At 37.1% G+C, this 22,903-nt stretch overlaps 1 protein-coding gene across 1 annotated transcript; it reads right to left on the bottom strand.

The window, feature by feature from the left end:
* Positions 1-1,359: 1,359 nt before the first annotated feature.
* On the bottom strand, positions 1,360-14,439 carry EIF5A2 (eukaryotic translation initiation factor 5A2). Its single transcript, XM_080654077.1, has 5 exons — positions 14,271-14,439; positions 13,388-13,587; positions 12,752-12,856; positions 5,444-5,575; positions 1,360-4,928 (listed from the first exon to the last, which is right to left on the bottom strand). Exons 2-5 carry the CDS (start codon positions 13,550-13,552, stop codon positions 4,869-4,871), a joined length of 462 nt encoding a protein of 153 aa, XP_080510203.1. The 5' UTR covers positions 13,553-13,587; positions 14,271-14,439; the 3' UTR covers positions 1,360-4,868.
* Positions 14,440-22,903: the final 8,464 nt, after the last annotated feature.

Genomic DNA, 22,903 nt, shown 5'->3' with positions numbered 1-22,903 from the left:
CTTACAATTTTAAAGTTTTAGCTAAAACATGAGTAAAAACAAGAGTTCTCCTACTCCTAAGACAAAATAAAATGTATTACTAATAAAGTGCCATTGGATTAGACAACACTATTTTAACTATCTCCTTTTTGGAGAGGAGGACAACAGTACACAGAGTATAGAGCTAGTCATTTTCATTATACTAGTGTAGAATCAGTAATTTGCATTACACTTTGTAACAAGGATGAGTGCTTATTTGTAGTAGATATTAACAATAAAGAATTCCTCTCAAGATAGATGACAACTATAACTTAGGACAAGCTGTGTAGTCAGCACTGAACATAGTTTAGTGTCCAGTTTTTAAAAAGTGCAATCTTGAACTAAGACAAACCTGTCTACCAACACTAAGAAACAGTTTTAGGGACTTCATATAAATAAAAGAACATTTCTTTCAATTGCAAAATAGTTTCAACCTGTTCTAAGGAGAGGAATAGTGGTGGATGGTCAAGTTTGGCACTAAGTGTGTTTCTAGCAGGTGGAAGCCTGATATGCATTGCTATTAAATGCATCTTTCACAGAAGGAAAATGTACGAATTAGATGTATACAGCACTTTTCAGGCACTTGACTTCACTTGGTGGTTAAATTGATGTTCAGATATTTATCTAATGGAAAAATATTAAATTATATAATAACTTCAAGTCATGTTCCTTCCCACAGAACATCTGTGTTCCGTAAGCTAAATCCAAATGTTCCCTGCTAAAATCCAATAATGATACCCAATTCAGAAAGAAAACATTTAATAGATTAAAGGTAATAAATTGAATTTTCTCAATTTTAAAATTTTCCACAATAAATTTTTCTTCAGGCTTTGTTGCCTACTACTTGTCTGAATGCTAGAAGAAAAAGGGCTTGAAAACTGTGAAATATTATGCCTAAATGATAGAAAATTTTAAGCCATTGGACAGTTTAATGTACTAATTATGGAAATATACCTATAGTTTGCTCTTACACTTCCTAAGAGCCATATTTTCTCATAGTAAATCTGTTCCTAGTTCAGATAATAGAATTCAGTATGTAAACATTTTAATGTGTACCTAAACAAACATTATGAATTTTGATCTGTTGTCCCTAAATATGTTTGAGAACCACTAACTACATCAATGTCTGACTGAAACTATCTTTGGGGTCCATGCTAAAGAAATGTTTTCAGATGTATCATTAAGGATAGGGTTCTAAGATAAGACTATCAAACTGTATTCTAAAATGAAAAAAAATATATATATGGCAAAATTCCAGTATAGTTGTCACTAATGTCCCCATTTTTTCTTGAATACTTAGCATATAGTTTAAGTATGTTGATATTAAGGATTTTTTTATTTGTATGTATTGCAATTTGGGAAAATTCTGCAATATATTTTTAGGCAGTTATCTTTAAAATAATGAAACTTGAACTCTTAGCACAAACAGCCCTGAGAACAATGCATTCAAATTACAGCTCAACTAGAAATAATCTAATTGAGAAACCTTAAAAGTACAAAAACAAATTCTGAAAAAGTCGTAAATTAAAAAAACAAAAACCAACATTTGAGGCACTACCATACTACAGTACTTTTAAGAATTGGAAAGACTTTGTAAAAAAAACAACAAACCTACAAAGCTGTGTGTGCAAATGCACACACATTGTGCTATAATAATGAAACACTGTGTCCCTAATTTTATAGACTAAACATTTTATTGCAGCATCTGTTAATGATATATCATGCTCTGGCTGCAGCAGAGTTTTGGTAACTGTTATAAAGCATTGGTAAGGAATTTTGTATCAGTGGAAACTGATTCAAGAGCTTGGTTAGCAACAATTTCAAGTGACTGACAGCCCTTGGAAGGGAGCAGGAAAGAAACATCATAATTATGTTATGATGCGAATGCTAAGTCAAACTAGCAAAGATTTGATCTATTTTAGAGGGTATACAACTTTATAGCAAATAAGGTATAACAAAGTCTTCACAGTACAAATAAAATGTTCTATAAAGAAACACATATTCCACTTGTTAATATAATATTGTATATCAGCGATCTTCAACCAGTGTGTCGCAAGAACTTTTAAAACATACAATATTCAACTATTTGGTCAGGGGCAATGACCACTTTTCCCTTAGATTATCAAATGAAGAAAATGACAACAGCCAACACAACAGTAGTTGTCGGTTGGGAATGAATCAAAATTATACTTTTTTTTAACCAGGTCAGCAAAAAACATATTTTTTTGGCGTGCTGCAGAATTTTAGTAATTAGTTTATGTGTGCCATGAGATGATACAATGTCTAAAATTGCTGTTGTGTATAAACTGGTGAAATGCCTGAACACAAATATGATGTATCACTGTATAACCTTACCAACATGATAGTCTACATTTCATACATGGTACTTGTGATATTTACCATTTACTGCAACAAAGTACAACAAATACTAGGAATCAACTTTTAACATCTCTGATGTCAAAAAAGAATGAAGTCACTTCTGTTTTATGTTAAAAAATGTTTCTTTGCTTCTTTTTAATACAATTTACAAAGCTTTACTAAATGAAATATTTTGTTCTAGAGAAACATATTGACTTATGTGAAAATAAACAGTCCCGTATCTTTAAAATCTATACTTACATGTCAGAAAAGTATTTACACTTCTTTATAGTACTTAAAATGAATTATTTGTGCATAAATAGCTTTTGCCATTCAAAGTATGAAGATAGAGATGCATTATTATAATTTATATATATATACTTACCTTGCAATTGAAAATATATTTATGTGAAGTTTGACAAGTTAGGAAGAACAAAGGCATGCTGACCCAGAATTAATACAAACCAGAACTAATATGGTTAACTGGGGTCATATGCATGACCAGCAAGCAGCACAGCTGGATAACTTTCTAGAATTCCTGTGGGTAATAATGCTAACCAGTAGCAAATAAGACACACATTATAAAATACTAAAAAACAAGAGCAGTATGCAGTAGATACTGAAATGGAATATTGTGAACAATTTAGTCTAATTCCTAATTGTGCTTTAGATGGGCAAAAGTTAAAATGCTGCACTAAAAATGATTAATTTGCAACCTCAATATTTCTTGTGCTTTAGAATTCTCTTTGCATTTCTTTAAAGTATCTTGCTTCTTCTCCAAATGGGTTTGCTGAGGCTAACAAAAGATTTAAAAGTATGAGCAAATTAAGCAACTAAAACTTTGGGATCTTCTGTTTTTAATGCTATTTCCAGCCACTGATTAAATTAGTTGCAGTATCACATATTTTCTTCTAGATGATAGGAATAAAGGCCTTGTATAAGTCAAAGCATGATGGGAGAGGTCTCATAATCAGTCATAGAAAATGGAGGTATTCTGAAACAGTAATTTTGTTCTGAGTTTCACTCCAACATAATGGTTACCCTCAGGGGTCCTCAAACTACGGCCCGCGGGCCACATGCGGCCCACCAAGGACATTTATCCGGCCTGCTGCGTGCCGATGCCTGTCCTTAGTAGCCGACTTGTCCCGGGCCCGCAGTGCGCATAGGAATTTGTTCATAGTTTTTTTTTTTTAAACTATAGTCTGGCCCTCCAACGGTCTAAGGGACAGTGAACTGGCCCCCTGTTTAAAAAGTTTGAGGACCCCTGGAACCGTTACTGAGTCAAAGGTCCTCACAAACCCTATGACAATGTTTAGAATTCTGGAAATAAGGTGTATGTGAACAGAAATGTAGCAGTCACCTAAAACACTTTTTAAAATAATTCTGTTTTACAGAATTTCTTCCTAGTTATATTTCACATGAGTAACTGAATTAAGTCATGTGACAATCAGAAAAAATACATATAAGTACTTCTTAATGATTATCACATAAAGTAACTTTTCTTCCATAATTCATTTTCATTTCATTCTAGAAAAAAAATGTACATAATTTAACAAATGTTTCAAGTCAATATGAAGTTAGAATTTCCAGTTTTTGTCTGACATAAATATTTTGATGTTAAAAACATCTACTTACAAATGCTTGGAAAGGAATGACTACTATAAATAATATTTATCAACATAATTAAAAGCACTACATAGTACCTTACAAAGCAAGTCACTATTTTAAATACAGAGAGAGAGAGAGAGAGAGAGAGAGAGAGAGAGAGACCAACAGTTGAAAGCAAAAGTACAACTAGAAGCTTTCTGATTACAAAGGCCTCAGTTAAAAAACTATAGCTTTAACCAACCCATTTTGCCACTGTCCCTGTGTCTTCTTTACAATATGATGCAGGTATAAAAATCACCATATATAAGGTTTATATTAAGTCGGCCAACAGTTTGGCAAAGAACAGTAAGACCAAGGTAATACAGGGTAATGCACTGACACCTTTTGATAACATGATTTTTGTTTAAGAATTTGTGCTTGCCACACATCAGCTGAAACTGTGACAATTCCAATCTATTATCTACTTACTCTATATGTTAGGTCTGAAATTAATACAGCACAATTCAACTTAAATGTGGTACTTTGATACCACTGGATGCTACATTGTTTGATTTAAAACCCTGGTTTATTTATCACTTAACTAAAATTCACGAATGGTATACTCAAATCACATCTGTGGACTTCTTGGACTGTTCCTTGGACTCACACACTGACAACCACAGGAATGTTATAAAAAAAATACCTACAAAAAAAAAGAATTATACATCGTGATTATTTTTTTAAATTACTAATTGCGTGCAAAACTAACTCAGCACAATTTCAAAACAATTAGAAGATAAATGAGGTTGCTTCTGAAGGCCATAGCTTTGGTGACAACTTAGAACCAAACTTGAGATCTGTAGTTGATTCAGACCTAAACAGTTTGTCATGCCTGATGCTCCCATTTATTTGCAGGGCTTTATGGCTACAGCATATTCTTCACTCATTGCACACATGACAGACACCTAGAAGGAAAAATGCAAGCAAAAGTTCTTCAGAAGGCCAGACATATATAAGATATGTTTAATTCATTATATACTGTATATTCCTGGATATTTTATACATATTAACTTTGGAAAGATCAAATAATCTTTCTTTATAGTTCCCAAGGAGAAATTTCTCAAATTGTGGTTTTTAGACAACTTCCAGGGAACAGGGAGAGTAAGAGCTATAAATGTTTTAATACTTACTGGATGTTATGTATTTCCAAAACATTCTTATACTAAAAACAGATAGCTCAGATATTGATCTTTAAAACAAATTTGAGGGGGACAATGTCTATGTAGCAAAAAATTTAACTCTGATACTTTCTTTGGTAATGGGTCTTTAAGGATATTATAGGAAAACTGCTTTATAGACATCATTTTCAACATATTGGCAGTATTTAAAAACTACCTTCATGTAAGTATTTTATGCAAACTAGATGAAGCCAAATTTTTATAAAATAGTTTTAAAAAATAATCCTCCCATAGGTCTTTACCTGTACATCTTCACCTGCATTGTATTTTCCTTCTATTTCTTTGCCTAGTTCACCTTCTGGCAGCTTTAGATCCTCACGAACTTCACCAGTTTCTGTCAGCAGGGAAAGGTAACCATCCTGAATGCATATCAGCTATTGAAAGGAATTATATTTGCACTGATGAGATTATATTCACTCCTTTGTAATATTTACATAGTCAAGTTGCAATCCACATTAATTAGTATAAGTACACAGTAATACATTAATATATTCTTCATGCTTAAAAAATGTTAGACACATAAAACTATAAAATATGTATAGACTAAAAGTATAAATTCACTCCTCCCTGCACTTCCCCTGTGCCCAAGTCTCTGCATTATTAAATAGTTTAGGCTTCTTTATAATGTAACCTGAAGCATTTGCATTTATGTACACACTATAAATATAATTATTTAAAGAAACATAAATAGTACAAGTATTTTTCAGCAAGTTATTTTCACTTAATAACATATCTTAGAACTCTTTCCAAATTGGAAAATATGGACCTACCTTAGTCCCTTTAACCACTTTACAACTGCATAGATACACTGTAACTGATTTAATCATTTTCCCATTGATGGGCACGAAGGTTAGTTTTTCACAATTACAAACAATGTGTATTTTAGTTTGATTATGAACAAAGTGGAAAAATTTTAGTCTCCAACTCATTGCTTAATACCACCAGATTTTTAAAGAAAGACAAACACTGGCTGTTGATAACAAAATGAAACAAACTCAGGTATCAACCTAATTTGCAAGAAGCCACAGTTTTGATATAACTGAACTAGTGGCCTGGTGCACGAAATTTGTGTGCGGGGGAGGGGGGGGTTGTCCCTCAGCCCAGCCTGTACCCTCTCCAATCTGGGACATCCCTCTAGCAATCCGCGACTGCTGGCTCCTTACCGCTCACCTGCCTGCCTGTCTAATCATCCCTAACCATTCTGCCTGCTGGCCTTCTCGCCACCCCCGCTGGCCTTCTCGCCCCCAACTTTCCCCGCCTTGCTGGCCTGATTGCCCCCAACTGCCTGCCCGCCCCCCGCCCCTCCCCCCCCCCCCCCCCGCCAGCCTGCCCACCCTGCCAGGGCTGTGATCAATGATGCACAGAGGGAGGTCCTGCCCACTTTGCTGGGGCTCTGCAATCAATGGCAGAGCAGAGCAGTCATTTCCCACCTGGCCTGTGCTCTGCCATTAATCCCTGCCCACAGGGAGGCCCTGCCCACCAGGCTTGGGCTCTGAGATCAATGGCAGAGCAGAGAGAGGCCCTTCCCACCAGGCCTGGACTCACCATTGATCCCCACCCACACTGAGGCCCTGGCCACCCTGCTGGGGCTCTGGGATCAATGGCAGAGCAAAGGCAGGTGTTTCCCACCTGGCCTGCACTCCACCATTAATCACCGGACGACCGTCTCCAGGTCTAATTAGCATATTACCCTTTTATTAGAATAGATTTCTTTTATTATAGGCATGAGAAAACAGCCAGGCTGTATTCATTATTCTAAAAGCATGTACTGGTATACCATCAGTGTGCCTAGAACTCTAACAGGATTTATAGAAGGCAATCACCCTGAATACTAGATGTTAACATTAACATACACAGAAGGTGTTAAAGACATGGTTGTGGAGTCCTTTCACTACTATAACACATCACACTGTAGGGGTAGAGTTTCAAACCTCTCCTCTATGGCACTACCAAAGCTATGACTTTCTACACTAACCCCAAGGACCGCAGGAGATACCAGTTTTACACATGTCTAAAATCTCAAAAACAAAAACAAAACCTAAACGTCTTCCAAAGCAACCACAAACACTTTTAATTAATCTTTATGTCCCTCAAACATTTGTGAGGTGGTTGACAGAGGAGCAGGGAATAAGGAGGTTGAGGTAGAAGTTTAATTTTTAAACAATTAACTACAGGCTTACAAGGCAGATCTTTTTTATTTTCATTCTTTTAGCAATTCCCTGAAGTGGAACTTGTCGATTTAAAGATTTAAAGATTCCCACTGCCATTAGTGACTGAAATATAGAAGCCTAATAATAATACTGGTATTTTGATATTTATTTATATAATGGTTGTACTTTATTTTTTGCCAAAAATTCATAAAATACTAGGATGAAAAATAAAGCATTTCAAATATAAAAATATATAAAACAAGACAAAATGTAAAAATGTATTTATATAATATCTTATTAAAATAAATAGTTTTATGAAATATAATTAAAAACTTAAGAAAACAGCTATAGAAAAAATAAAATTAAATAATGAAAAGGAATTATTTTAGCTTTCTTATATAAGTTATTTAATTTTTAAAAGATATGTTTTTTATTGATTTCAGAGAGGAAAGAAGAGGGATAGATAGAAACATCAATGATGAGAGAGAATCATTGATCAGCTGCCTCCTGCATGCCCCTCACTGGGGATCGAGGCCACCATCTGGGTATGTGCCCTGATTGGGAATCGAGCCATCATAGGTTCACAGGTCAATGCTCAACTACTGAGCCACACCAGCTGGACTAAAATTTTTTTAATATACAGAAAAGTTAGAAAATCACATATCTTTTACCTAAATCCATCCATTGTTAACATTTAACCACACATTCATTTTTCTCTGTATATATAGAGTATATAAAATAAATATTATACATTCCTATTCTTTTCTTACTTTTACTGAACCATTTGAGAATATGTTTCACACAGGACTCTTTAGCAATAAATACTTCACTGTGTTTCTAAGAACAAAGACATACTCTTATATAACCAGTTTAATCTTCAAAATCTGGAAAGTCAACATTGCTAAAATATTATTCAATATATAGTCCACAGTCAAATTTGCCAATTGTCCCAATATTGTCTTTGATAGACATTTTTCCTCCCAATTCTAGGATCATATCAGCTCAGTCTCCTTGAAATTCAACAATTCCTTACCCTTGTCTTTTCTGACATTGATGTTTTTGGAGAGCACAGATTCACTGTATTATAGAACATTCCTCATTTTGGGTTTGTTTCCTCATAATTCAGGTAATACATTTTTGGAAGGAATACTACATAAGTGATGTGTCCTCAGAAGATCACATCAGAAGGCAGATGATTTCAATTTGTGCTATTACTTGTGAGATTAACTTTGATCACTTGGCTAAAGGAGTAGCTGCCACATTTTTCCACTCTAGATAGAATTTTCCCTTTTTAAAAAAATTTGCAATAACAACAACAAAAAGATAAGGGTGTCATGTTGAGTTTTAAGCATATTTTTGTGCAATTTTTCCTCATCTTCTCTCAAAGTCCTCTCTGATGCTATAGAGTTAGAAAGAAGGATAGTGAGGAGGCAGTTATAAGTCAATTCTAAATATTTCCTTCCATTGTTAAACAAATCTACTCATGTGATAAATTTAAAATGTTTTGAACCATTTTTTTTTTTTTTGGAGTGGAGTAGTAAGAGTATATAATTATTTGTTATTAGCAAGCAGGCAGATGTGAGAGAATAGGGTCAGAAAACTTGTAATAGTGGTGTATCAAGCTGCTAACAAATGAAATATTATGTCCTCAAAATACCAGTACCAGTATTTGCGTTTATTTTTCTTACTAAAAGAATCTCATGTATGGTGCTATTTCTCTCCATAGGGTTCCTTGGAAAAATGAATAATTCCAGGTCCAGAGCAGGAAGTCTACAAGATGAACCTGGAGCCACCATTTACACTAGAAAGCATGGTGCTACTAAGGACCACTAGGTCTATATTACAGGGACTCTCTGAAGCTTACCTGAATAAGAGCCCCCTGGCCAAAGATAGAATAGTTTGAGAACTGGTAAGGATAATAACTACAATGAATTGAAATACAAATATGTTTAAAGTTCATAGTGAAAGACGCATTTGATTGATTATATTCAGTGAATACTACGGAACCAACTCAATTTGAAAACCGGTAATTAAAGGAAAAGAACCAAGCATTTATACTGCCTTTCCTATTATATACTGTACCATAGGGTAAACAAACAACAAAAATTGATTAAGGGAAGTTTCTCTTTATAGAGTGCTATGGCTAAAAAAAAAAAATGAAATGACAGAAAAGTCAGGAAACAATTATTCTTTCATTCTGAACTTATTTTAAAATATATAAAAAGTTAAAATTGTAAATATTAATACATTTCTTTTCCTAAACAAAGGTTTACTTTTTACTTATTATAATGAATATATATACACATATACATATTTCACTTTAGCTGACTGCCAAATTCCACTTGAAATACCAAATAAAGCAAATATAAAGGACTACATGTAGCCAAATAATAAAAGTAGACATTTAATCAAGGCACTTGGATAGCACTATAATTGGAAAGGCTTACAGAGTTAATTTTTTTAAATGAAAAGGAATAAATATTCTACAGTGACTTGATAAAGAAAGATGTGATCACTGAGTACATACTCTGCAAGGCACTATTCTAAGTATTGATTAATTAAACTTCACAGCAATCCCATGAGGAGTTCATTATTATCCCCATTTTATAAATAAAGGCAGGCAAGAGGTTAAGTAACTTGCCAACCAATGTCACACAGTAAGTGCCAAAGCAAGGATTTGTCTGGCTTGAGTCATTCTCTTATCCAAGCTACATACCAAAGGCTAGGACTAGAGTGAGGCACTTGTCTTGGGTGCAAAATTGAAGGTCGTGCCAAAAAGAAACATCAGTGATCAGATAAATATTTTAATGTAGTGGCTTTTTGTTTTTTAAATATATTTTTATTGATTTCAGAGAGGAAGGGAGAGATATAGAAACATCAATGATGAAAGAGAAACAATGATTGGCTGCCTCCTGCACGACCTCCAGTGGGGTTAAGCCCGCAACCAGGGCATGTGCCTTGACTGGGAGTTGAACCATAACCTCCTGGTTTATAGGTCGATGCTCAACCACTGAGCTACACTGGCTGGGCTAATGTGGTGTTTTTTAAAATATATTTTTATTGATTTCAGAGAGGAAAAGAGAGGAAGAGAGATAGATACACCAATGATCAGAGTATCATTGATGGACAGCTTCCTGCATGCCCCACACTGGGGATCCAGCCTGCAACCTGGGCATGTGCCCTGACTGGGAATTGAACTATGATCGACGCTCAACCACTGAGCCATTACGGTTGGGCAATGCGGTGTTTTTATAAATTAGAATTAATGCAAAAAATTCCATGATGAACAAAATATCAAAATAAAAAAAAAAAGAGAATCAGAATTAGTGGTTTTACCTTTTGCCTTAGGCTCCAGTGTGGCTTGACATTGTTGTTTGTCCTGTCTTTATTTAAATTTTGTGCTCTAGGGAAGGGATTCACTCACCTCATTCCCCTCATCCTAGTATGGGTCCTGCTATAGCCCAAAATAAGACTCACACCAAATTTTTCCTTGATGTTAAATCTTGAGTTCAATCTATGACTGGCTCTTTTCATCTCAGTAGAAATTATCTGAACTACTGATGCCATCTTTCTGAACTACTCAAAGGCAAAAGCCTTCTATGTTGAATGCATAGTAATGAATATAATGAATATCAAATAACCTAAGCACTCACATATTAAAGATAAAAACTGAAATCTACTGTTGGCAAAATTCTAAGCTTAGCCTTAGTTGGCACTATCCTCATCTCAATGAGTAATTAGATATGCATTTAAAAAATGTTTATTGAGCACCTATTATATGTCTAAATTAGGTGCTTTAAGAATAATGGAATGGTTACATGAAGTTTTTATATAGAAAAAGGGAGAGCAGAAAAGAACTACTTTTGGGTGTATATCTCTTAGGTAATTATTGGAATACAATTTCTAATTTAACCTTCACATTATCCCTCTTTTGTAGATGGGAAGACTGAAGTTCAGAGAGGTTTCATAATTTATCCAACGTCATCCAGTTAGAAAGCAGTACTGGATCCAAATTCAGACCTACCTGACTAAAAAAATAAAGAAACAACATCAAAAAACATTTACTATTATTATACTAAGACAATTCAAAATTCTACAAAGAATCTGAAGCTACCTATAAAACACTTATGATAAGTGGGGAAATGTAAATATAAAACTGCTTATAGATTCAAACCATGTAAAAATATGTTGACATGTGGACAAAGAGTAAAAGGAAATCATTGGGTAATTGCAGTTGATGGTGACATTTTAAAAAAATTGTGTAATACAATGCCCTAGCCAGTTTGGCTCAGTGGATAGAGCATCAGCTTGAGGACTAAAGGGTCTCTGGTTCAGTTCTAGTCTAGGGCACATACCTCGGTTGCAGGCTCAATCCCAGGCCCGGGTTGGCTGGAGGCAACTAATCAATGTATCTCTCTCACATTGATATTTCTCTGTGTCTCTCCTCCTCCCTTCCACCCTCTTTAAATATCAATGGAAAAATATCCTCGGGTGAGGATTAACAACAACAAAAATTATGCAATACAACAAAAGGTATAGAAAGAAAGCAGTTTAAACTGGATAAAACAAATCTAAGTGTCACAGTGTGAACTTTTATTTCTCACTATATAAAATGAACAGAAAAGAGTTCTATATATGGTATGCTTGATAACAGAAATTGAAGACTTCCAAGAAAGACTTTAGTTATGATTAATCTGAGCTTCCACATCCTATGAGGTCAGTGGTTTGGTTACTAGCAATACTCCAAACAACAAATGCTATCATTAAACTTGACCTATCCAAATGTATAATTGGAACTAAAGTTTGAAGTTTATACCTGTAATTTAACAAAAGGTCACAGCATGGTCACTGAATATAAATAAAACAACTATATATTTTTGTATTTTCTTCACCATATTCAGTGATTATGTATTTTATCCTTTATATTTAAGGATGTCAACTTATTTCCCTATTTAAGAATACCAACTTCTGACTCACATTTCATTAATACACAAAGTTGGTTGCTGAAACATGAATTCCAATAATGTCTTGAAAATCTTAGGTCTGATAAGTGAAAAGAAATAAGGCATCTGGGAGGGAGTTACATAAATTTGAAATATTTTACAAACAGAACAGTAATTTTACTAAAAATTAAACCTATTCAGCCACAATATACAATCATTTAGTCTGAGAAATAAGTTTTCAACTTTTTAAAAATGCAAGAATGTTAAAATAGCAAACTAGCAATAATTCTAGATAAGGTATAACTGTTAAATGGCACTATCTCTCCAATTTCTAGTATAAATAGTGCCTAATAATTCATTTGAAAAACCTCCAAACTATTCCTGGTTTTTGATAAATTACAATTGATATTTACACCTGTAAGAAACAAGCAGCATTCTAAAGGAAATTGGAACTTACTTGGTAGTCATTTCTCTTAATATTTGGAACATCCATATTGTGAGTAGAAGGGCAAATATCTTCATATTTTTTGCCCGTGAAAATATCAATTCCAACAAGGTGAACCTGACAGAGAAGGGAGAACAGAAAACCTGTTTAAACTTTGCCAAGTATATCACTCATTACATACACAAGAGCACAATATCAATGCTGATTTTGACAGATTCTTTCTCCTTCCAAGGTCATCTAATTTTACTGTCTTAAAAAAAAAGATAGACATAAAATTGAGAAGCAGTGAGCAACTAAACGTTATCATGATATATCAAGACCCAAATCATATGCAGTCCAGTCATTAAATTAATAGAGGGCATATGAAGTCAGGTTTTAGAATTATGTTGGAACAGGTTTTCTCATTTGTAAACTGAACAGATCTTCTAAGTCACTAGGAAAGTTTCAATTCCCAATTCATGAAACGTTTTAAGGGCCCAAGAAGGAAATGCTACTTTTCAGAATTCAAAGTAATAGCAGATCTCCCAGGAATTGTGGGAAGGAAAAAAAAAAAAGTGCTTATTACAAAGTTGTAAGTATAGAAGCCTCATGTGCTGTAATAGATGATAAAAAATCTCAACGCAAAAACAGACCTGGAAGGGCACCCACCTTGGCATGACCGTGCTTTCCAGTTTTGGAAGTTGACATCTCCACTATTTTGCATGGTCGTCCCTTGAGCACCACGAAGCCGTTTTTGCGCAGGGCCGAGCACTGCATAGGGTACGTGCTGGAGGCCCCAGCATCGCCAGTAGTGAAATCAATTTCATCCGCCATGGGTGGGCTGGGGAGATGGTAGCTTTTCCAAGGAACTGCGCAAAAAGTTTGTGTTTGCTTTTTAACAACGGGCACACAGGTAAGGAAACATCTCCGTTCGGACAGGTTACGTGCCAAGCATCGCAGATGTATCACTGTTGGCATTAATAGAATACCCACCCAAGAACAGTGGACACTTTCTAAGTCCGGCCTCTGCAAACTTTTCCATCCACCAGTCGGGAGGTGGGTGGGAAGTCGCAGAGGAGCTCGCTGGCGTGGGGAATGCCCCCTGGGCGCTCACTCGCGCAGGGAGCAGCAAAGCCCAGCCCGGTCGTCCCACCGCGGGAGAACCCGGCGACCTTCCCGCACCGCGCCGCACCACCACCCGGCCCTCCGCCGCCGCCGCCCTGATCTCCACTGCGGGGACCCAGCCCAGGCCGCACGCCCCCGCGAAGAATGGGGATAACAGGACCCGACCAGCAGCGCCCAACCCTCGAGCATTGCACTCCGCCCCCAGACCCCGGCGCGGTAGCCCCCGTCTCTCAGGCGCCCCCTTGTCCGGGGGGCATCCCCAGTCCGGCCCGGCCCCACATGGGCCTTCGCTCAGGCGGGTCCCGCGCTCGCCTCGGTTCCCCCATCTATCCTTCCTCCTTCGCTCGTTAGGACTCGGCTCCGGCCGCCTTCCCCTAACCTGCCTTGCTCCGGTCCCAGCCCTACCAGTTTTTCCCTAGGTTTTCACCTTTCAGCAAAGAAAGAGTGCCTTTCCTCTGCGCACCGGCGCGGGTCCCCTACAGCTGCAGCGGAGGGAGCGGTGGCGGCCGCAGCAGTTCCAAGACACGGGGCGGGGCCGCCACACTTTCCACACCCCGGCCTCCCGCCCTTTCCCGCCCCCACCTCAGCCCCACTTCCGGGATAGGTCCGGCGCGTCACAGGCACCGCCCCCTCGGGCTACCATTGGCTACAAGGTTCCCGAGGCCCTGCCCAGTCACGTGAAGAGCGCCCTGGCAACCCCACGTGCTGCGGATTAGTGCACTTCCGGCGTGAAGAGCACTTTCTGGAGGCTGGTTGCTGAGAGTAAACTCGCTGCCAAGGAAACTTGCTCCCTCAAACTTTTAGGTTCGTTGTGTTGGGGTTTCAGTCGAAGTTAACGGGAACCAAACCACGTGCCGGTTGGGCCCAGCCCTCAGGGGCGTGTCTGTTCTCACGTGACGGCTGTCCGACCTCTAGAGGCGAACAAATTCAACGGGGTCCCACGGGATTGGGATTTCAAAATTGGATTCAAACTTTGGCGCTCGTTAGTCAAGCCCACGCTGTTCCTCGAGGAAGAGCCGAAATGCAGTATTTTATTACCCAGCTCAGCACGGTCGGCTCCTCCTGGGACCTCAGCCTCCCCTGATGAGCTCATGGCAGCGACCGCCTCTGGGTGCCCCGTTGGAGGCAGCAGCGCGCTCAGGGGTGGGGACTCATAAGACGTCCTTGAAGTAAAATGCGGCAGTGCAATGGCCTCACTCACTCCTTCCTCCAGAGGCTGTTAGGAAGTTGTGGAAGTGAATGCTGCCTGACTCCTACCACATTGTCCAGTCCAGAAGAGGGTCCTGCCGCGCTCATCTCTTCTTTCGTCCTGGCGTCGGCATTCCATTGAGGGGCATGTCCATACCTCTTTAGGGCAGTTGGGTTGCCTTCAAAATCGACATGGAGCCAATAGAGACGTATATAGGCTTAAGGACCAACGCTGTTAAAAGAGATGTGCTCCCCTTTTCACAACGCACCACATTTTCTTACCGTGGAAAGGGTGACCTCCACACCCCAGTGTATGTAGCCCTGTGATACTGCTTTGCTCTCATGAATTGTCCCATTTCTCACACTCCTCTGTGGCTCTACAGTTTTCACAGGTATTTCACACATACCGTCTAACTCAGTGGTCGGCAAGCTCATTAGTCAACAGAGCCAAATATCAACAGTACAACGATTGAAATTTCTTTTGAGAGCCAAATTTTTTAAACTTGAACATCTTCTAACGCCACTTCTTCAAAATAGACTCGCCCAGGCCGTGGTATTTTGTGGAAGAGCCACACTCAAGGGGCCAAAGAGCCGCATGTGAGCCGCAGTTTGCTGACCACTGGTCTAACTTAACCTTTACAATAAACAAGTGAACTTCTGTATAGAGCTCAGCCTCTAGCTAATATAGAAAGAGCCAGATTAGAATCCTAGTTTATGCTTTTCCTTACACCACCTAACCTTTTCTTGTCTATTGTTACTAGAATGATTGCTAAAGTTTAAAGAGTATCTAAGCAGGAGATACATTAAATGTTTTATGTGTATTATTCCTTTCATCTTGACCTTGATTGTTACTGTTTTAAACCTCAGATTTTTTAAGTTGTAATTTATAGAAAGTAAAATGTACCTTTTTTAGTTATGATTTTTGAAGAACATAGGCGTTCTTCAAAGAGCATAGGTGTTATTACCACTATAATCAAGATACAGAATATTTGCCTCATTCTAAAAGTTTCCTCTTGCCTTTTTTGGTTAGTCCCCTCCCCCAACCCAGCCCCTGGTAATCATTCACAACTATTCTTTGATCTACATTTTTAGATGTGGAAAATAGCAGAGAAAAGTTAATTTCCCCAAATCACACAGCAAGTCAGAAAGCCAAGATTGGCTCTTTGGCTCTGCAATCACTGCTTTAACTACCACCATATACTACATTCACGTAAGATTTGGATATGGAATCAAATGATCTGGCAATATAGTCAATTTTAGTGAAATCACTGGAATGCTAAATCAATAAATATTGAAACATTGCTCCTAGGGGAAATATAGATTTAGGTTCTTGTGAGCCTCTGGTAACAACATTTTCATCAACTGACCAATATATAATCTTGTTTTACATGTGTTTCTGTCTAAAAACCTTATTTAATATATATTAATTCATTAACATTTAACTCATAGCCAACAGCACTACAATTCCTGCCCAAAGGAGGCTTATCTAATATATGCATTTTCTCTGTAAGGCACATCACAGCTTTCTTGTGCTTATAAACACTGGACATCACTATAGCACTATGGGGGCCATTTTATTTATTTACTTATATTTTAAAAAATATATTTTTATTGATTTCAGAAGGAAAAGGGGAGTGAGTGAGAGATAGAAACATCAATGATGAGAGAGAATCATTGATCGGCTGCCTCCTGCATGTGCCACACTGGGGATCAAACCCAGGCATGTGCCTTGACCCAGAATTAAACCGTGACCTCCTGGTTCATGGGGTGATGCTCTACCTCTAAGCCATGACAGCCAGGCCATGGGAGCCATTTTAAACAGCCAAGTCACCAACAAAAGTGAAAAAAAAATATGAAAAAGTGGCACTGAAAGACTGAAAAATACTTAACTGTTTGACAACTGAAACAAGAAGGCAGAGCATCGCCTTGTTTGACCTCAGCCAAGAAAACATGTGTTGTATGACGCAAATCTTTCACTGCTCTGTGCATGACCATGAATGACGGCCAAAGCAGCTAGAGTATTGATTTTGAGGTTGCAAATAACTTTAGCGAGTAGGAAAATTCACAAATATGGAATCAATGAATAATGAGGATTGACCTTTTTTTGTAATCCTCACTGAGGACATGTTTATTGATTTTAGAGAGAGAGGAAGGGAAAGAGAGACAAACATTAATGTGAGAAACATGAATTGATTGCCTCCTGTATGTGCTCCCCAACAGGGGATCAGAATAACCCAGGCCTGTGCCTTGACCAGGAGTCAAACCTGCAATCCTTTTGGTGTACTGTACGATGCTCCATCCAACTAAGCCAGGATGAGGACTGACTGTATTTTAATACTGAAATGACCATATTTACTAAGACAGCCTCTTGTTTATTAGTATAAGACAGCCTCTTGTTTATTAGGTCCCTGCCGTCTAGTGCAGAATACAATCTAGCAGTTTTAACTGATATAATAAATGCTACTAATGAAATAACTATAGGATACTGAAAAAAAGGGGGCTCCTCATCTAATCTAGGTGTTGTCCAAGTGAAATATAATTCAAGCCACGTGTAATTTTGAGATTTATTGTAACTACATTAAAAACCACCATAAACTGCTCCTAGGGCAATGGAAACTTATAAAGAGAAAATAAACAAATGGGACTACATCAAAATAAAAAGCTTTTGCACAGCAAAAGAAACCATCAACAAAAAAACAAAAAAGCCAACTGCATGGGAGAACATATTTGCCAATGTTATCACCAATAAGGGTTTAATCTCCAAAATTTATAGGGAACTCATACAACTTAACAAAAGGAAGATAAACAACCCAATCAAAAAATGGGCAATGCTGAAGCCGGTTTGGCTCAGTGGATAGAGCATCAGCCTGCGGACTGAAGGGTCTCGGGTTCGATTCCGGTCAAGGGCATGTACCTTGGTTGCGGGCACATCCCCAGTGGGAGGTGTGCAGGAGGCAGCTGATCGATGTTTCTCTCTCATCGATGTTTCTAACTCTCTGTCCCTCTCCCTTCTTCTCTGTGGAAAATCAATTAAAAAAAAAAAAAAAGGGCAATGGACCTAAATAGATACTTTTCAAAAGAAGACAGAAGGAAGGCCAAGAGACATATGAAAACAGCTCGAAGTCACTAATTATCTGAGAGATGCAAATCAAAAAGACAATGTGTACCATCTCACACCTGTCGGAATGGCTATCATCAACAAATCAACAAATGACAAGTGCTGGCAAGGATGCGGAGAAAAAGGAACCCTCGTGCACTGCTGGTGGGAATGCAGACTGGTGCAGCCACTGTGGAGAACAGTATGGAGTTTCCTCAAAACACTAAAAATGGAACTCCCATTTGACCCAGTGATCCCACTTCTAGGAATATATCCCAAGAAACTAGAAACATCAATCAGAAAGGATATATGCACCCCTATGTTCATAGCAGCACAATTCACCATAGCTAAGATTTGGAAACAGCCTAAGTGCCCATCAGCAGATGAGTGGATTAAAAAACTGTGGTACATCTACACAATGGAATACTACGCTGCAGTAAAAAAGAAGGCGTTCTTATCATTTGCAATAGCATGGATGGAACTGGAGATCATAATGCTAAGTGAAATAAACCAGTCAGAGAAAGACAAATATCACATGATCTCACTCATTTATGGAATATAATGAACAACATAAACTGATGAACAAAAATAGATCCAGAGATAGAGAAGCATTGCTCAGACCATCAAACCTCAGAGGGAAAGTAGGGGAGGGTGGAGGTAAGGAGGAGAGATCAACCAAAGGACTTGTATGCATGCACATAAGCCTAACCAATGGACACAGACAACAGGAGGTGAGGGCATGAGTGAGGGTGTGGGGGGCAATAGGGGGATAAGGACACATATGTAATACCTTAATCAGTAAAGAAATCTAAAAAAAACCCCATAAATTAATTTCAATAATATATTTTCTTTAACCCAGTACATCCAAAATATTATTTCACATGTAACCAGTACATAAGATAATTTTACATTTTAAAATACTAAGTTTTAAAGTCTGGTGTAGAGTATATCTCAATTCAGATTAGTCACATTTTAAGTGCTGAATAGCTGTGTTTGAGTGGTGGCTATCATATTGAATATCACAGGTCTACAAGATTTTAAAACTTCTCTGGCAGTGATATCTTACCTTGACATCTGAAAAACGAATAGAAGTTATCAATAAAGATGGGTTTGGAAAAGGCATTTTTGGCCAAAGGATTGAGGGTACAAAGACCTATAGGTGACAGAAATGTGGCATCATCCTGGACCACAAAATGTTTAATGTAACTGGTACATATTGTAAAAACAGATGGGTGAATTTGGATTTTCTCCCAAGGGCAATACACATTGAAACAGTACATAGAAGAAAAATAATAATGGCTTTTTTTTTTTAAATTTAGAAAGCCCATTCCAGTTATGATATGGATAATTTTTTTTTAGGAAGGAAAAATATTGGAAATGGAAGACCAATTAGGAAGAAATAGTTAATGTTGGTGAACAAAGGTGGCGATTATGAGAACACAGAGAAGACATATTCAAGAGAATTAAAAGGAAAGATAGAATGTCATAATTTAATGTTGGGGGTCAAAATGGGATGGGAGACACTGGGTATGAAGAAGAGGAAAGCATCAAATTAAAAACTGGGAGGATGTTGGTACCATTGATTGAGAGGAAATATAAGAGAAAAGGCAAGTTTCCAGGGCAAACCGAGTTCATTTTTTAAAAAAATATATATTTTATTGATTTTTTTACAGAGAGGAAGGGAGAGGGATAGAGAGTTAGAAACATTGATGAGGGAGAAACATCGATCAGCTGCCTCCTGCACACCCCTCACTGGGGATGTGCCCACAACCAAGGTACATGCCCTTGACCAGAATCGAACCTGGGAACTTTCAGTCCGCAGGCTGACGCTCTATCCACCGAGCCAAACTGGTTAGGGCCCGAGTTCATTTTTGGTCATTTTTGAGTTTAAGCTTTCTGTGGGAAAGAGGTGTATCTTAAATAGATATTTGTGAATCATTATTAAATAGATGATTGTTAAAGCTAAAGCAAGAGACTCTCTTCAGCTTTAAGGATGCACAGAGACTGAAAATAACAGGATGGAAAAAGATAGTCCATGCAAATGGAAACCAAAAGAAAGCTAAGGTAGTTAGTTATATCAGCCAAAATAGACTTCAAGACAAAGAATGTAATAAGAAACAAAGAAGGTCATATAATGATAATAGGGGTCAATACAATAAGAGAATATAACATTTGTAAAAGTTTATGCACCCAACATAGAAGCACCTAAATATATAAAGGAGGTGTCAATTGATACCACATAAATACAAAGAATCAGAAGGTAATCTATGAACAATTATATACCAAACAATTGGACAACCAAGAAGAAATGGATACATTTGATCTACCAAGACTGAATCATAAAGAATAAGAAATCTGAGCAAACCAATTACTACTAAAGAGACTAAATTAGAAATAAAAACCGCCCCCTCCCCCCCCCCCCAAAAAAAAAGTCCAGGACCAGATGACTTCACTGGTGAATTCTACCAAATATTTAAAGAAGGATTAATTGCAATTCTTCTCAAGTTTTTCCAAAAATCGAAGAGGAAGAATCACTTATAAACTCATTTTACAAGGCCAGCATTACCCTGATACCAAATATCAGAAAAGAACACTATGAGAAAAGAAAATTACAGGTTAATATCCCTGGTGAACCTAGATGTAAAAGTTTTCAAGAAAATATTAGCAAACCAAATTCAATAGTACATGAAAAGGATCATATACAATGATGGAGTGGAATTTATTCCAGGAATGCAAGGATGTTTCAACATCTGCAAATCAATCAATGTGATACATCACATCAACAATATAAAGTATAAAAACTGTATGATTACCTCAATAGAAGCAGACAAAGCATTTGAAAAAATTCAATATCCATCCATGATAAAGACTCAACAAATTGTGTATACTGTAGCTCAATATAATAAAGGCCATTGATGACAAGCCCACAATTAACATCATATCAATGGTGAAAAGCTATTTTTCCTCTAAATCAGGAATAAAATAAGGATGCCCACTCTCACCACTTTTATTCAACATAATCCTGCAAGTTCTAACTAGAAAAATTAGGCAGGAAGAGTAAATAAAACATCCAAATTAGAAAGAAAGGAGTAAAATTGTCTCTATTCACAGATAACATTTCTATATTACATATAGAAAACACTAAAGACTCCACCAAAAAGCTGTTAGAACCAATAAATGAATTTAATAAAGTTTCAGGGTAAAAGAAATCAATATACAAAAAGCAGTTGTGTTTCTATACACTAACATTGATCTATCAGAAAGAGAAATTTTAAAAAACTTCCACTTACAATTGCATCAAACAGAATAAAATACTTAGGAATAAATTTAACCAGGGTTGTGAAAGATCTATACACTGAAAATTATATGATATTGATGAAAGAAATTGCAGAAGACACAAGTAAATGGAAAAATTTTTTATACTCATGGTTTGGAAGAATTAATATCATTAAAATGTTCATACTACCCAAAACAATCTACAAATTCATTGTAATCCCTATTAACATTCTAATGGTATTTTCTCACATAAGTAGAAAAATCTAAAATTTATATGGAACTACAAAAGACCAAATAGTCAAGTAATCTTGAGAAAGAAGAACAAAACTGGAAGCATCACACTTCCTGATTTCAGACTATATTAAAAAGCTATGGTAATCATAACAGTGTGGTACTGACATAAAAAGAGACACATAGATCAATGGACTAGAAAAGAAACCCAGAAATAAACCCATACTTATATTGCCAATTAATTTATAAAAAAGGAGCCAGGAATATACTATGGGGAAAAAATGAATGGTGTTGGAAACACTAGCCACATGCAAAATAATGAAACTTATACCATTCACAAAAATAAACTCAAAATGGATTACAGACTTGAACATAAGACCTTACAACACAAACTGTAAAACTCTTAGAATAAAAAGATAAGGCTTAGTTGATTTTGGCAATCATTTTTTGGATTTTTCACTAATAAAAAAGGTAACAAAAGCAAAAATAAACAAGTAAGACTACACCACAACTAAGAAGCCTCTTTACAACAAAGAAAACAATCAAGAAAATGAAAAAGCAACCTATGGAATGAGAAAAAATATTTGCAAGTCATATATCTAAGAAGGGGTTAATATCCTAAATATATAAAGAACTCACAATTCAATAACAAAAAACAAACAACAAAACACCAATTTGATTTAAAAGTGGGCAAAGGACTGGATAAACTTTTTTTTTCCAAAGAAGACATGCAAATGGCCAACAGGAACATGAAAAAGTGCTCAACATCACTAATCATCAGGGAAATGCAAATTAAAATTACAGTGAGATAGCCAACCCGTGTGGCTACGTAGTTGAGCGTCAACCTATGTACCAGGAGGTCATGATTTGATTCCTGGTCAGGGCACATGCCTGGGTTGGGGGGCTCAATCCGTAGTAGGAGGCAGGCAGGAGGCAGCCAATCAATGATCTCTCTCATGTTTCAGTCTCTCTCTCCCTCTCCCTTCCTCTCTGAAATCAATAAAAATATATTTTAAAAATTACAGTGTGATATCACATCACACCTGTTAGAATGGTTATAATCCAAAAGATGAGAGATAACAAGTATTGGCAAGAATGTGGAGAAAAGGGGATCCGTGGTGCTCTTTTTTGAGGATTGTAAAGTAGTACATACAGCTGCTGTAGAAATAGCATGGAGGTTCCTCAAAAAATTAAAAATAGAACTACCAGCCCTGGCTGGTTCGGCTCAGTGGATAGGGTGTTGGCTTGTAGACTGAAGGGTCCCAGGT

Source organism: Plecotus auritus (genome assembly GCF_963455305.1).
Source record: "Plecotus auritus genome assembly, chromosome: 2".
Classification (NCBI taxonomy): domain Eukaryota; kingdom Metazoa; phylum Chordata; class Mammalia; order Chiroptera; family Vespertilionidae; genus Plecotus; species Plecotus auritus.
Note: the sequence above shows the minus strand (reverse complement) of the source record. Positions and strands in the feature narration are given on the sequence as shown.

What these genes read in the sequence shown, in the direction of transcription:
- EIF5A2 (XM_080654077.1), bottom strand. Translation starts at nt 13,552, where the DNA reads ATGGCGGATGAAATTGATTTCACTACTGGCGATGCTGGGGCCTCCAGC. An exon ending in GAAAGCACGGTCATGCCAAG is followed by an intron (nt 12,857 to 13,387) that starts GTGGGTGCCCTT and finishes CTTCTCTGTCAG; the next exon opens with GTTCACCTTGTTGGAATTGA. An exon ending in TTAAGAGAAATGACTACCAA is followed by an intron (nt 5,576 to 12,751) that starts GTAAGTTCCAAT and finishes TCCTTTCAATAG; the next exon opens with CTGATATGCATTCAGGATGG.